The sequence below is a fragment of the Archocentrus centrarchus genome, chromosome 7 (assembly GCF_007364275.1).
Source record: "Archocentrus centrarchus isolate MPI-CPG fArcCen1 chromosome 7, fArcCen1, whole genome shotgun sequence".
Taxonomy (NCBI): domain Eukaryota; kingdom Metazoa; phylum Chordata; class Actinopteri; order Cichliformes; family Cichlidae; genus Archocentrus; species Archocentrus centrarchus.
In genome coordinates this window covers 33,743,496-33,758,450 of record NC_044352.1, presented here as the reverse complement: position 1 = coordinate 33,758,450, position 14,955 = coordinate 33,743,496, and the positions used below count along the sequence as shown (strand labels likewise).

The window sequence follows — 14,955 nt, the reverse complement described above, 5'->3', positions numbered from 1 at the left end:
CACCCACTTCGTTGCGCTACCCAAGCTCCCCTCCGCCTTGGAGACGGCCCGGCTTCTCACCACCCACGTTTTTCGACTCCATGGGATTCCTGAAGACATCGTGTCGGATCGGGGGCCCCAGTTCACATCTCAGGTCTGGAAGGAGTTCTGTACATCTCTCGGAGCCAAGGTGAGCCTCTCCTCTGGTTATCATCCTCAGACCAATGGGCAGACGGAACGGGCCAACCAGGAGTTGGAGGCAGCATTACGATGCGTGGCATCCACCAATCAGGCCACCTGGAGTTCCCACTTGGCGTGGGTTGAGTATGCACATAACTCTCTCTCCTCCTCTGCCACAGGGGTGTCCCCCTTCGAGGCCTCCTTGGGTTTCCAACCGCCACTCCTCCCTGCCATCGAGGAGGATCTCACCATTCCCTCCGTCCAGCACCACCTTCGCCGCTGTCGCCGGCTATGGAGGTCCACCCGCGCAGCTCTGCTTCGGACGAAGGAGCAAAACAAATGCATCGCTGATCGCCATCGGACCCCTGCGCCGGACTACCAACCAGGCCATAAGGTATGGCTCTCCACGAAAAATGTTCCAGTCCGTGCCGAGGCTAGGAAACTGGCCCCCACCTTCCTGGGGCCCTTCGAGATCGACTCCATCGTTAACCCTGTGTCTGTCCGCCTCAAACTCCCTCTTGCCATGCGCATCCATAACGTCTTCCATGTCTCCCAACTTAAGCCTGTTGCCACCAGTCCTTTGTGCCCTCCAGCTGCCTCACCTCCTCCTGCCCGTTTTCTCGATGGCCAGCGGATCTACACCGTCCGTCGCATTATGGACGCCCGCCGTCGGGGGCGGGGTTATCAGTTCTTGGTGGACTGGGAGGGCTACAGTCCCGAAGAGCGATCCTGGGTGTCCCGAGCTAACATTCTGGATGCGGCCATGGTGCGGGAGTTCCGGCGGCGCCATCCCGAGAAGTTTCGGTCGCCAGGAGGCTCCCGTTGAGGAGGGGGTACTGTCATAACCTAGGGAGAGGGTCTGTGTGTGTGTGTGTGTGTGTGTGTGTCTGTATACATGTGTGTTTGTCCTGCGGGCCACAGCGGAGGTTCCGGTGTCTCCGCCTCCCTAGGGCGGAGATCACCACACCTGCTACGGATCAAGTCATCAGGCAGGGTCTCTTTAAGCTGCCAGCAGACCATCACTCTTCGCTGGATCATTGACTACTTCTCAGTTAGTACCGGCTCTCTCGTGTGACTCTCGCTCTCGTGTATTTATATTACTTACCTGCTCTTCGTGTTCGCTCCTTTTCAGATCCCCGTGTCAGTTCCTGCTCGTCCTTTTGGAACCCCGGCTTCTCGTCATCCCGCCGTTCCACGCTGTACCATAGCTGGCTCCTTTCCCTGACTCACTCACCTGCCTGACCTCCCCTCACCACCTGGGAATTCCTTCAGCCTCTCGACCCGCTTCAGCCGCCTCCACCCTCGCCTCCCTGGACCCCCTTGTCTTTGCACATTTCTCGATCACTGTAAATAAACTTGCACCTTGCTTTCATCAGCCACCGCTTGTGTGTCCTCTTCCTCCCCGGGTCCTGACACAGAGCAAATATCCAGCCCATCGTTTAGAGTTTTTGGCACTTAAATGGTCAGTTTGTGACAAGTTCAGCCATTGGCTAAAGGGACACGCATTCACTGTATGGACGGATAACAATCCCCTGACCTACATCCTCACGAAACCCAAACTCGACACATGTGAGCAAAGGTGGGTGGCAAAGTTGTCCGCATACAATTTTGACATTAAATACATACCTGGCAGTAAGAATGTAGTTGCTGACGCCCTCAGCCGACAGCCATTCATTAAGAGCCGTGTCTCCCAAAGGCTGGTAACAGAGCCCTATGAAAGCTTGCTAAAAGAATCACAACAACTAAGGGAAGATACAGTCCAAGAAGTCTTTAGAGTCAGTGCCAATCATCAGACAGTTGAACAGCTCCAAGCCGCACAGGGCTTAGAACACCAGTCATTCAGTGGTGAGGAAGTGTCTGCAGTTCTATCAGGACATATCGAGTGGGAGTATAGTTCCGAACAGAGAGTAATGGCATGGTTGGCTCATGACCTGGAGGGGCTGGTACAGGCTGGCCAAGTCACCCTACCTGCGTTTTCCATCCAAGAGCTTCAGGAGGCACAGCAAAATGACGCCACAATATCTCAAGCCATTCCATTTATCACATGTGGTAGGCGACCATCAAGGAGGGAGAAATCCAACTTGCCCCCAAGAGTCTTGAAACTCCTGAAGCAGTGGGAGAAACTGAAAATGCTTGATGGCATCCTGTACAGGGTGTGTAGAGACCTCACCACTGGCAAGAAACGATACCAGTATGTAACACCCCTGTCCCTTGTTGGTCAAGTACTCCGTGGAGTACATGATGATGCTGGGCATCAAGGTCAGAGTCGGACACTACATCTCGCACGACAGCGATTTTTCTGGCTCAATATGGAGCACAGTGTCCGTGAATATGTCAAATGCTGAAAACGCTGTGTTGTGAGTAAAACCCCCGAGCCAGAGGGTAGGGCTCCCCTTGAGAGTATTAAGCCCACAAGTCCCCTGGAGCTAGTGTGTCTTGACTTCTGGACCGCAGAAGACTCTAAGGGTCGAAGCATAGATGTACTAGTAGTGACTGATCATTTCACCAAAATGGCCCATGCTTTCCAGTGCCCAGATCAATCAGCTAAACAAGTAGCCCGCCAGTTGTGGGACAGGTATTTTTGTGTCTATGACTTCCCACAAAGAATTCACGCAGACCAAGCGCAAACTTTGAGAGTGAGTTGCTTCAACAATTACTACAAGTGTCAGGTGTAAAAAAGTCAAGGACTACGCCCTACCACCCCATGGGCAACGGCCAAACTGAAAGGTTTAACAGAACCTTAAGAAACATGATCAGAGCCTTACCACCCGTGATAAGAGTAAGTGGGCCCAAATGCTACAGACACTGACCTTTGCTTACAACTGCACGGTCCATGAATCAACCGGCTATGCACCCTTCTACCTGATGTTCGGTAGAATTCCTAGGCTTCCGGTAGATGTCTTGTTTCACAATGTAGAGAGAGATAATGAAATCACTGACTACAATGATTATGTCAGAAAGGTGAGGGATAACCTCAAGGAGGTCCTTGCTGCTGCTCAGGCCAATGCCAACGCCAGCCAACAGCGTCAGGCCCGCTTGTACAATTTGAAGACCAAAGGCACGGATATTGATGAAGGCGACCAGGTTCTCTTGGCAAATAAGGGCGAACGTGGACGCAGGAAACTTGCAGACAAATGGTGCTCCACCATCTACATGGTTGTATCCAAAGACCCTAAATGTCATACTTACTGCATCAGAAACACGACCAATGGACAGGAGAGAGTTGTCCACCGAAACCTGCTCCTGCCAGCGAACTTCCTGCCGCTCAAGTTGGATCGAGAACAAGGGTCTGTGTCCTCTTTTGATACCAGCACTGATCCGAGTAGTGTACCCGGTGTTGAGCAGGACCTTTCTGTTGCAGATCCAGAACATGATGGGGTGGATCGTACAGCTGAGTGGGTAGCTAGTACAGTGTCTTCAGGAGAACCCATTTCCCATCCTCCGTCCTGTCAGGTGACCTGTGACCCAGCCATTGAATCCCATTCTGATTCTGACCTTGAAGCTTCTAATGAGGTTGAGGGCTGTGAAGAGGGTCACAGAGTAGGAATAGGCAGTGTTGGGAGTCTCGTGAAGAACGACAGAGACACTGTCAAAGGCCCAACCCCAAGTCTCAGTCGTTTTCGTGACCAGCCCATAATTGATGATGTGGCAGCAGCCACGGGGCCTGATGAGCTGCCACCTCACACAGCAAGTGTTGTCAGGACTAGGGCTGTCATGTCCTGGGCCGGTGGCCCAGTGTTTTATGTTTTCTTGGTATGGTTTCCGTTTTCTCAGGTTGTTTTGTTATCTTTTGTATTTGCCCTCAGTTATTTGTAGTTCCTTGTGTCTCTCTGTATTCTGTGTCAGGTTTGCGTCTCTGTTTCCTTGTCATACTTCCTGTTTTATTTTGATGTTCGTCCAGCCCCTGTCTGTTGTATTCAGTTTTGCTTCCCTCTGGTCTCGTCTTAGTTATCAGTGTTACCTGTGTTCCCACCTGTTTCCTCTTCCCTCATCAGCCCTTCTGTGTATTTAAGTCCTGTGTTTTCTCTGCCTGTTGTCGCGTCGTTGACGTTATTGTGCCTGCGTGTTCCTGTGTTCCCCGTGTCTTCCCTTCGTCTCCCTTACATAAATAAATACCTTTAAGTTATGCCTTTCTCTGGAGTCCCTCGTGTTTGCCCTTCCTCGCCTGTTTCCTCCCCGGCCATGACAAAGGCAGGGAGGCTAGTGAGACCAGTCAACAGACTGATACATAACATGACACAAAAGAATAGGCAGCTACGCTGTATGGTAACTGATCTCACCAGGAGTTTACTTTTGTAGATAAGAGATTTTAGTCCTTGTAACTGTTTGAGTTTTGACGACTCACTGTAAATTCTGTATGTTGCCAATCGGCACGAGGTTATTGGAGGGAAACAGCCACTGACTTACCTGTGTGAGGTTGTGTTTACGGCACTATCTTGTTTTGAGTGTGCTTGGCGATAAGTGTCATACAGGAAAGCATAAGATCTGAGATTAAGCTGCAGTTGGCTGAAAAGGGAGCGTTGGTGGCTGAATAAAAGACAGTTGTATGACTTTTGAGCAGCACAGTTAATTTTGTAGCAAATTTAATATGAAATGTAAAAGCAAAAACTGGAGGCTCTTAAAGGGCAATTGAGCAAATACAATATGAGCTGTAACAAGCAAGGATGGAATTGTAAAAATTTGGTTTGGTCAGATGGTAAATTTTCTGCTGTTTTGCTGGAGGAAGGAGTCTAGTGAAGTTGGTACAGATTGCTGAACATTTTAACTTACTGTTTGTCACCGTTGCTTGTGGTGAGGATTATTTGTTGCTATATTTGGCTGCTGTTTGGATAGTAACTTGGCTAAGATGATCCCATTTAGTTTGTGGGTTTTGCATTTTTGCTTTGGGTATGTTACTTTGTACAATTGTGTGGGGGTGGTTGCTCTGGCTGGGGCTAGAATCCAGTCTGGTTGCTCTGTTGTGTAACTTGTTAATATTGTTGGACTGTCTTGCCTTTGCTTAAAATGAAATTTCGCAGGCTCATGTAACATCCTAAGACATACAAAAAAGTCCCTTGGACCCATACCCGAAAGCCAACAGGAGGACGGCCATCTTGAATTGAAGGTGTCAATTTTTGCGATTTTCATGCCTGCTATTTCAATCAACTCCTCCTAGGCCATTTCACCCATTGACACCAAATTGGCTCCAGATCATCTACACAAGTAGCCCATCAAAATTTATTCATGGTTTTGTAGAATATTGAATGGTGTTGCTGTGGAAACCCTCTGAAATTGGACTTTTTTCAATTTCAATCCCAGAAAGACTAAATATCAGCCCCAGGGCTGTGCTTGCTCTGTGTATCTGAAATTGTGGAGGCTGATGTAACATCCTAAGCAGGGTTATTATAGTTAACGAAAATGAACGAAATAACGAAAACTGAAATTGAAAAAACATTGTCGTTAACTGAAATAAATAAAAACTACAATCAAAAGGAAAAAACGATAACTAACTAAAACTGTATTGTGAGTTTAAAAAACTAACTAAAACTAACTGAAATTATTGTGGATTGATCATTTTTTCCGCTCTCCGAGTTTAAGCTGGGAGCGCCGTCAGGCAGCTGTGTGCGTGCGTGTGCACAAGAAAGCGGCAGAGTCGCTCTGAACTCGGTTCAGAGCGGGTCCACGCTGCCGCAACGCTGTGATTAACCTGTTCAGTTCTTGTGCGTTTCCGTCTTCTTTATCAGTGAGAGAATAACAATCAGGAATAATAATAAGCATCAGTATAAGGACTCACTAATGTCAGCAAATTCCTGGAGGGAGACTGCTAAAACTGATGGAATGGACGTGAGGAAATGAAGGAAGTGGAAAAACAGGGACAAATATGTTTGCAGCCAAAAAACTGAGCACAAAGAGCGAGGACCAAAAAACGTCCCAGCTGGCACTGCAGCACACGACCACAAGGTAATTAACACACACAACACACACAGCTACACAAGCATAAAATGCGGACATGAGGTCGGACACTTCTGTAGGTTGTGTACAGAGGCCGCAAAGACCCTGCAAGTCTAATCAGCGAGCATTTAACCAAGCTAGCTCCAAAACAGAAGCAGCTTCGGATGGTGGAGAACATCAGGATGCAGCCAGATTTGACCTTTGACTCCTTCAAAGAGTTTGTTTTTGTCAAACACCACATGTAGGTGTTGTTAATCTACTGCACTGACACTGGAGTTTATTGGGAGTTTATTGTATTGAATTTATTGAGTTTGGGAGTTCATGTTTTTCTATGTTTCTCTCTGTTGATGTTCATGTGTGTCCTAATTATTACACATTTAGTATGTAGTGCTGCTGTCTTGTGAACTGTTGGTTGTTGAATATATTTCTTTATGGTATCCTTTGTTGAGTTTTTATTACACAATAGTCACTTTTGCGCAGTGAATCTTGCACATGACAAAATATGAAAATACTAAAACTAATACTGAAACTAGAAAAAGCATTTCCAGCAGAAAATGCACTGTGAATGCTGAAAGCTGAAAGAATGCAGCTAAAATGCCAAGAAAGGCTTCAAAGAGCTGAAACTATTTGCTGAATGAATTTGAAGAGTATTTGAAGCTTTCCTCATTCATTTGAATGGGACAAAAAATCATAAAGAGCTGAATATTTCAAAACCCATAAAAGTTGCAAGCAACAAAAAGTAATAGCATAAATCTGCAGAAGAAGCTGAACGATTTGATACCAGAACGGTTTCTGTAGCATAAACGGTGCTGAAGTTATTAAAGAAGAAAAAAACATTAATACCTGAATAGTTAAACAAGTGAAAGTCTTGGCTTTAATTTAAAGCTTAAATGGTGTGTTTAGCTCAAAGTATGCTGAAGTTATTAGATTTAAAAGTAGGAATAGAGTTGAAGATTATTGAATGCTTAACAGCATTCACAGTAACTAACAAAACTAAACTAAAACTAAGCATTAAACCAAAAATAAAAACTAATAAAAATGAGCAAAACCACTCTGAAAACTAATTAAAACTAACTGAATTAGAGAAAAAAAAGTTAAAACTAACTAAAACTAAATGATAATGTAAAATCCAAAACTATTATAACCCTGATCCTAAGACGTACAAAAAAGTCTCTTCGACCCATACCCAAAACCCTACAGAAAGCCAGGCATATTCAAATTAAGGTGTCATTTTTGCAGCATTTTTCAACTTTTTCAGGCCTGCTATTTGAATTATCTTCTACTAGAGCATTTCATAATCATCATCCTATGATCATTACAATTTCATTGATGGCTGCATGCATTACATAGAGCATAGTGACACTTTAATTAGTGGACACTGACCGACGCCACCTAGTGCACTTACTGGGGTTAGGTTAATTGGCTAATCTAAATTGCCCATAGGTGTGACTGAGTGCGTGAATGTGAGTGTGAAAGGTTGTCTGTCATTCTGTGTTGGCTCTGCAACAGGCTGGCGACCTGTTCAGGGTGTACCCTGCCTCTCGCCCTATGACAGCTGGGATAGGCTCCAGCCCCCCCGCGACCCTGAACAGGATGTGCGGAAGCGAATGGATGGATGACCGACGCCACCTAGTGGAAGTGGGAGACGTTTGGCGGCCGAACAATGCAAAGTACGGTAGCCTGCTGAGCTTTCAGCAAATGGGTGAGCCCGCTACTCTCTTGTCTGCGACAACCTCCAAGTGTGGCTTGGCTGGAGCACGCCACGGGTTGACGCGCTCCACGGGTCGAAGATGTGCAACCTCTGTAGGGGTCCAGGTCACTACCGGTATCATGAGATCCTCATGCTACCGGTAGTGACACTGACCCTAGCCAAATGCAAAACTAGTGAGAAAACAATGGAGAGTAGGAAAAAAAAATGGCAGTGGTCTCCACCTGTAAAACCATTCCTGTTTTGGGGGTTGTCTCACTGTTGCCCCTTTAGTGTTGCTGTTGTTAATTTTATTAACCAAAAAAAAGCTGAAACTGATTTACTGACCAGATTAATGTCCCTGAAGTTTAACTGACTTGATGCTATATTCATTGTGTGCCTTGTCCACACAATGACAGTAAGTTGAATCTAACATCTAACATCTACTGATCAAAAAGTGCTCCTTTATTGTTTAGCAGTGTATTTAATGCATGACTAGTAATATCTCTTTCAATGTCAGTCTCAATAGTCATATTTCAAAGTCCCCAAACACCCTAGGTCCCCAAAAACACAAGCAAGTGAGTTTTTTAACCTGATACATTCCATTCATGGCAAATAGCCCCAGCAGCTATACTGAGATCACTGGTTTCTTTTTAGTACATCCTGAGATGAACAGCTACTTGTGCAATCTAGGATACGTAGATGAAGTAGAAGAAGTAGATGACCAGTAACTTGGTGAAATGGAGATGTAAATCACATGTACTTTTCTGATAACAAAAATATCTTCAGATAATACATGTTTATTTTGGCTATACATTGAAAAGTTGATATTCAGATGCACTGTGAAAAACTAAATGTATATGTTTTCTTTAAATCAATTTGATTCAGTCATTTGTGGCTCACTTTTTTAATTTAAGCTTTTTAATGAGATTAATGAAATCTTTTTTATTTGAAAGGTGTTGCTGAAACACGTGTAGAGCCAACTGTGCGCTGATATCTGCAAATTTTGATTATTTGTTTATATAGAAAGCAAAATTCCTTGTAAACTTTTAAAAAATACTACCACAAAAATAGTCACATTCATGACCCCCCCCCCCCCCAAACAAAAAAGAAAAGAAAAGGAAATCCTGGAAGGTCTGTTTAATTCAATTACTCAGTATCATTAAGCCAATATTTTGTGAAAAACTGATTTTGCAAAACTCAGACTATCAAAGTTTTCTTTACTTCTAAAGAGAACTTTAACAAACATTTTGTGAGTCATTATCACACGGAATGACTTGTTACAACATGAGTTTCCTTCCAAGTTAAATGTGACACAAAAGGGGGGGGCAGGTGCAGGACCAGCATACCTGCTTTTCTGACTGCCTACCTGTCGGGTCCACAAAGACTTCAGGCCTATTTTGGATGAACTATTTTTTTATTACTAAACTTGAATGTCTTGTCTAAAAGTGATTGTCCAGAAACTGACTCACCAGCCCTTCTTGTTGGACAGTTCTTGGACTTTCACCTGCCATCCTTGAAGACAAAAAACACAAAACACTTTTTAGGGAGGATGTGTTGGAATCATGCCATGAAATTCTCTTAGATACTCCTTACATTCTTTTTTTTCCCCCATCATTCCCACTCACCCTCTATTTCTCGCTCGTGGATCTCCTTCAGTTTATGGAGGAGGTCATTGAAACACTCCATTGCTCCAGCGGTCACCTTTGAGTTTGTACAACAGAAGATATGAGATTTTCCATTAGTTTCGATGGATAAAAGTAAATTGTATTTATTATCAGTGGAATTTCAAAAAAATGCAGCTGACATGAAAACCTAAATCCAATGCTTTCAATTCAAACTTGGGAACACAGCAAATAAGTCAGCTATAAAGTGTACAGGCGTTATAGCCCGAGGACTTTTTTGTGTATGTGAGAACTTCACGCACAGGACGCTTATTCACATGTGGGAGCAAATTCTTGTTATATATTAGGTTGATTGAAACTAGTTAGACCAGTCCTGCCAGGTGTGGGATTTAGTGCTGCACTTTGTGTTTCAAGTACATGAAAAACAGCTTTGACACTTTGAATGCTCATATACTCGCAATAACTTACAGCTATTGAAAAACAGTTAATTGTTTAGACTGCCTTTCATTTTACCACAAAGCACACTTTCACCTCAATGTTTGAAACCAGAACATATTCCATAGTTGGAAAGGAGCCACAGTGACTACATGAAAAATAGCATAATAAGGTCTTCCCAGAACTAATATATTTTAAAAGTATATTAATTATATGATAAAAAGGCATAAGCCTAGCTACAGTAGCCACTGTAAAGTTTGAATAAAGCCCTTCAAAGACCTCCCTAGTCTACCATGCTATTCTGTCTGTCAAGCACACAGACTGGTATTACTAACATGCTAATTTCTGACGTCATTCTATACACGAGGATTCAGGAAAGATTTTCTGTGATACAGAAACAAGAACCCAGTAGTGAACTACCTGTAATAAAAGTAGTAGCTTAATATTAGGATAGTTATTAATGTAGTTCAAATATTTATGGATCTTCTTTTTTTAATTTGTGGGTGGTGAATTTGACCCTCCCTTTAATCAGAGCAACTCCTTGTCTTTTATCATGACTAGCATGAAGAAACACTCACATTTTGAGTAATGCATCTCCAAATTCTCATTGTTTACACAATGAAAATGTTATCATGGAAACAGATCCAAAATAAGTCTTTAAAGTTACAGTGTGTAAAATCTCACCACTAGATGTCAATAGATTGCAGATTTCAGTCAGTTGAGTTCTGCTTTATTACCCTCCCAATTCAAGTGCATGATCCTCGTTATGATGGCTGCTGTAGGACAGATAACTCTAGCTGCTGTTCATCTTTCGTGAGGGTAGGTTGTCAGTCCACTGTTTGCCTCAGCTGTCAGTATGTGTCCATCATGTACTCAGGAGGAGTCTGAAAAACTTTGTGAGTCAGTAAAGCTCACTTCTGTCTGACAGAGATATTGAGGTGAGTTGTTGATGATATCATGAACTTTTTTCCCCCCTCTCAGTAAGTGCTGCTGTTTTTGCCACTGTTAGCTGCTGTGTGATTTTTTTTGTGACAATTGAGGCCAACATTGGCTGGCATAATGTTAAATTATAACAAGCTGTTGTTGTAGCCAGTTCATTGTCAGCTGGACGGTGATGAGAAAATTGTATGTCTGATCTGCTGACAGTGAGCAATTCCGACAATATCAGGAATAAATAATTTTGTTTATGTATTTTTTTTTTTTTTTTGTATGTTAGACCCTGATTTTAGCTCAGGAGGAGAGGCTTGAGGTGAGTAGGAAGAGGATAACATTTTATACCGAAAAGCAGGTCATGTTATTCTTTCCTTCACATTTTTACTTCTTTGATGAAGGGGACCCATTCTCAGATGACAAAAGGGGTGATCTGCCATACTATATCTTGAGTCTGAAGGTGCAGACATGAATTAAAATTTGCCTCAATGACACATGAACGCCTACGAGTTCTTTTCTCCTTCACCTTTGGCAACATGTTTATACATCACTCTGCATTTAATCAATAATTACTATTTAGCTCTCTTCCATAGTATGCATTTTGTCCTGTCTCCTTTCCCCTACCGCCAACCAGTTGCAGCAGATGACTGACCCTCCCTGAGCCTGGTTTTGCTGGAGGTTTCTGTCTGTCGGTCAGTCTGTCTGTCTGTCTGTCTATCTATATACAGTGGCTTTCAAAAGTATTCATACCCCTTGAACTTTTCCATATTTTGTCACATTACAACCACAAACATAAATATATTTCACTGGAATTTAATGTGAAAGACCAACACAAAGTGGTATACAATTGTGAAGTGGAAAGAAAATTTTACATGATTCAAAATATTTTTTACAAATAAAAAACTGAAAAGTGCGGTGTGCAAATGTATTCAGCCCCCTTTTCTCTGAGTGCAACCAGTTGCATTCAGAAGTTGCCTGATGACTGCGAATGACTAAAAAGAGTCCACCTGTGTGTAATCCAATCTCAGTACAAATACAGCTGCTCTGTGATGGCCTCAGAGGTTGGTTAAGAGAATATTGGGGAGTAAACAGCATCATGAAGTCCAAAGAACACACCAGACTGGTCAGGAATAAGGTTGTGGAGAAGTTTAAAGCAGGCTTAGGCTATAAAAAGATGTCCCAAGCTTTGAACATCTCACGGAGCACTGTTCAATCCATTATCTGGAAATGGAAAGAGTATGGCACAACTTAAAACCTACCAAGACAAGGCCGTCCACCTAAACTTACAGGCCAAACAAGGACAGCACTGATCAGAGATGCAGCCAAGAGGCCCATGGTGACTCTGGATGAAATGCAGAGATCCACAGCTCAGGTGGGGGAATCTATCCACAGGACAACTATTAGTCGTGCACTGCACAAATGTGGTCTTTATGGAAGAGTGGCAAGAAGAAAGCCATTGTTAAAAGAAAACCATAAAACGTCCCATTTGCAGTTTGCCAGATAGCATGTTGGGGATACAGCAAACATGTGGAACAAGGTGCTTTGGTCAGATGAGTACAAAATTGAACTTTTGGGCCAAAATGCAAAACGCTATGTGTAGCGGAGAATTAACACTGCACATCACTGTGAGCACTCCATCCCCACTGTCAAATATGGTGGTGGCAGCATCATGCTCTGGGGCTGCTTCTCTTCAGCAGGGACAGGGAAGTTGGTCAGAGTTGATAGGAAGATGGATGGAGCCAAATACAGGGCAATCTTGGAAGAAAACCTGTTGGAGTCTGCAAAAGACTTGAGACTGGGGTGGAGGTTCACCTTCCAGCAGGACAACGACCCTAAACATAGAGCCAGGGCTACAATGGAATGGTTTAAAACAAAACATATTCATGTGTTAGAATGGCCCAGTCAAAGTCCAGACCCAAACCCAATCGAGAATTTGTGGCAAGATCTGAAAACTTCTGTTCACAAACGCTCTCCATCTAATCTGACTGAGCTTGCGCTGTTTTGCAAAGTAGAATGGGCAAAAATTTCATTCACTAGATGTGCAAAGCTGGTGGAGACATACCCTAAAAGACTTGCAGCTGTAAATGGAGCAAAAGGAGGTTCCATAAAGTATTGACTCAGGGGGGCTGAATACTTTTGCACACCGCACTTTTCAGTTTTTTAATTGTAAAAAATGTTTTGAATCATGTATAATTTTCATTCCACTTCACAATTGTATACCACTTTGTGTTGGTCTTTCACATTAAATTCCAGTGAAATATATTTATGTTTGTGGTTGTAATGTGACAAAATATGGAAAAGTTCAAGGAGTATGAATACTTTTGAAAGCCACTGTATATATATATATATATATATATATATATATATATATATATATACACAGTAATCCCTTGCTACTTCATGGTTCGCTTTTCACGGACTTGCTGTTTCGCGGGTTTTCAATCAATATTAGTGTAAAATATTCATTGCGGTATTTTCGCTGTTTTGCGGGTTTTTGTGGTACTCGTTTTTCACATGCGCAGTATGTGTTGTACAGTAATGTAAATATTTGGTGTATAAGTGTGTGGGGAGGGTTTATAAAAACTTAAAATAGTGTATAACTACTAAAATAATGTATAAGTATTAAAATAAATATAGTGTCCCTACTTCGCGGATTTTCACTTATCACGGGTGGTCCTGGAAAGTAACACCCGCGATAAGTGAGGGATTACTGTAAATATATATATTTACAGCAATCCCTCACTTATATATATATAAATATATAAATATATATATATATATATATATATATATATATATATATATATAATAAGTACACTCAAAAAAATTGCAAGAATTTGCATTTTGCACTATTGTATCTTAAGAAGGTTCTAAGTGGAGCTTCACAATGCTAAAAGAAGAAATCGGAGCAAGAGACAAAAACTTTTGAGCAGGGAATTTTTGAAAACTGCATTTACACTATACACACACACATATATCCATCCATCCATTCTCTTCCGCTTATCCAGGACTGGGTCGCGGGGGCAGCAGCCTAAGCAGAGATGCCCAGGCTTCCCACTCCCCAGCCACCTCCACCAGCTCATTTGGAAGGACCCCAAGGTGTTCCCAGGCTAACCGAGAGATATAATCTCTCCAGCGTGTTCTGGGTCTACCCCGGGGCCTCCTCCCATTGGGACATGCCTGGATCACCTCACCCAAGAGGCGCCCAGGAGGCATCCTAGTTACAGGGGTTGGACAATGAAACTGAAACACCTGGTTTTAGACCACAACAATTTATTATTATGGTGTAGGGCCTCCTTTTGCGGCCAATACAGCGTCAATTTGTCTTGGGAATGACATATACAAGTCCTGCACAGTGGTCAGAGGGATTTTAAGCCATTCTTCTTGCAGAATAGTGGCCAGGTCACGACGTGATGCTGGTGGAGGAAAACGTTCCCTGACTCGCTCCTCCAAAATACCCCAAAGTGGCTCAATAATATTTAGATCTGGTGACTGTGCAGGCCATGGGAGATGTTCAACTTCACTTTCATGTTCATCAAACCAATCTTTCACCAGTCTTGCTGTGTGTATTGGTGCATTGTCATCCTGATACACGGCACCTCCTTCAGGATACAATGTTTGAACCATTGGATGCACATGGTCCTCCAGAATGGTTCGGTAGTCCTTGGCAGTGACTCACCCATCTAGCACAAGTATTGGGCCAAGGGAATGCCATGATATGGCAGCCCAAACCATCACTGATCCACCCCCATGCTTCACTCTGGGCATGCAACAGTCTGGGTGGTATGCTTCTTTGGGGCTTCTCCACACCATAACTCTCCCGGATGTGGGGAAAACAGTAAAGGTGGACTCATCAGAGAACAATACATGTTTCACATTGTCCAGAACCCAAGATTTGCACTCTTTGCACCATTGAAACCGACGTTTGGCATTGGCACGAGTGACCAAAGGTTTGGCTATAGCAGCCCGGCCATGTATATTGACCCTGTGGAGCTCCTGACGGACAGTTTTGGTGGAAACAGGAGAGCTGAGGTGCACATTTAATTCTGCCGTGATTTGGGCAGCCGTGGTTTTATGTTTTTTGGATACAATCCGGGTTAGCACCCGAACATCCCTTTCAGACAGCTTCCACAGTTAATCCTGTTGGATGTGGTTCGTCCTTCTTGGTGGTATGCTGACATTACCCTG

The 14,955-nt window shown here is 43.4% G+C and overlaps 1 protein-coding gene across 8 annotated transcripts in view; it reads right to left on the bottom strand.

The window, feature by feature from the left end:
- Nucleotides 1-14,955, bottom strand: part of rbbp8l (retinoblastoma binding protein 8-like) — a 92,415-nt gene that overhangs the window by 35,329 nt on the left and 42,131 nt on the right. For all 8 annotated transcript variants that reach the window (XM_030732701.1, XM_030732699.1, XM_030732700.1 and 5 more), the window contains 2 exons: nucleotides 9,406-9,481; nucleotides 9,250-9,292 (listed from right to left, as the gene is read on the bottom strand). In XM_030732701.1, the coding sequence (XP_030588561.1) occupies nucleotides 9,250-9,292; nucleotides 9,406-9,481 (119 nt within the window). The remainder of the gene's footprint in view (nucleotides 1-9,249; nucleotides 9,293-9,405; nucleotides 9,482-14,955) is intronic.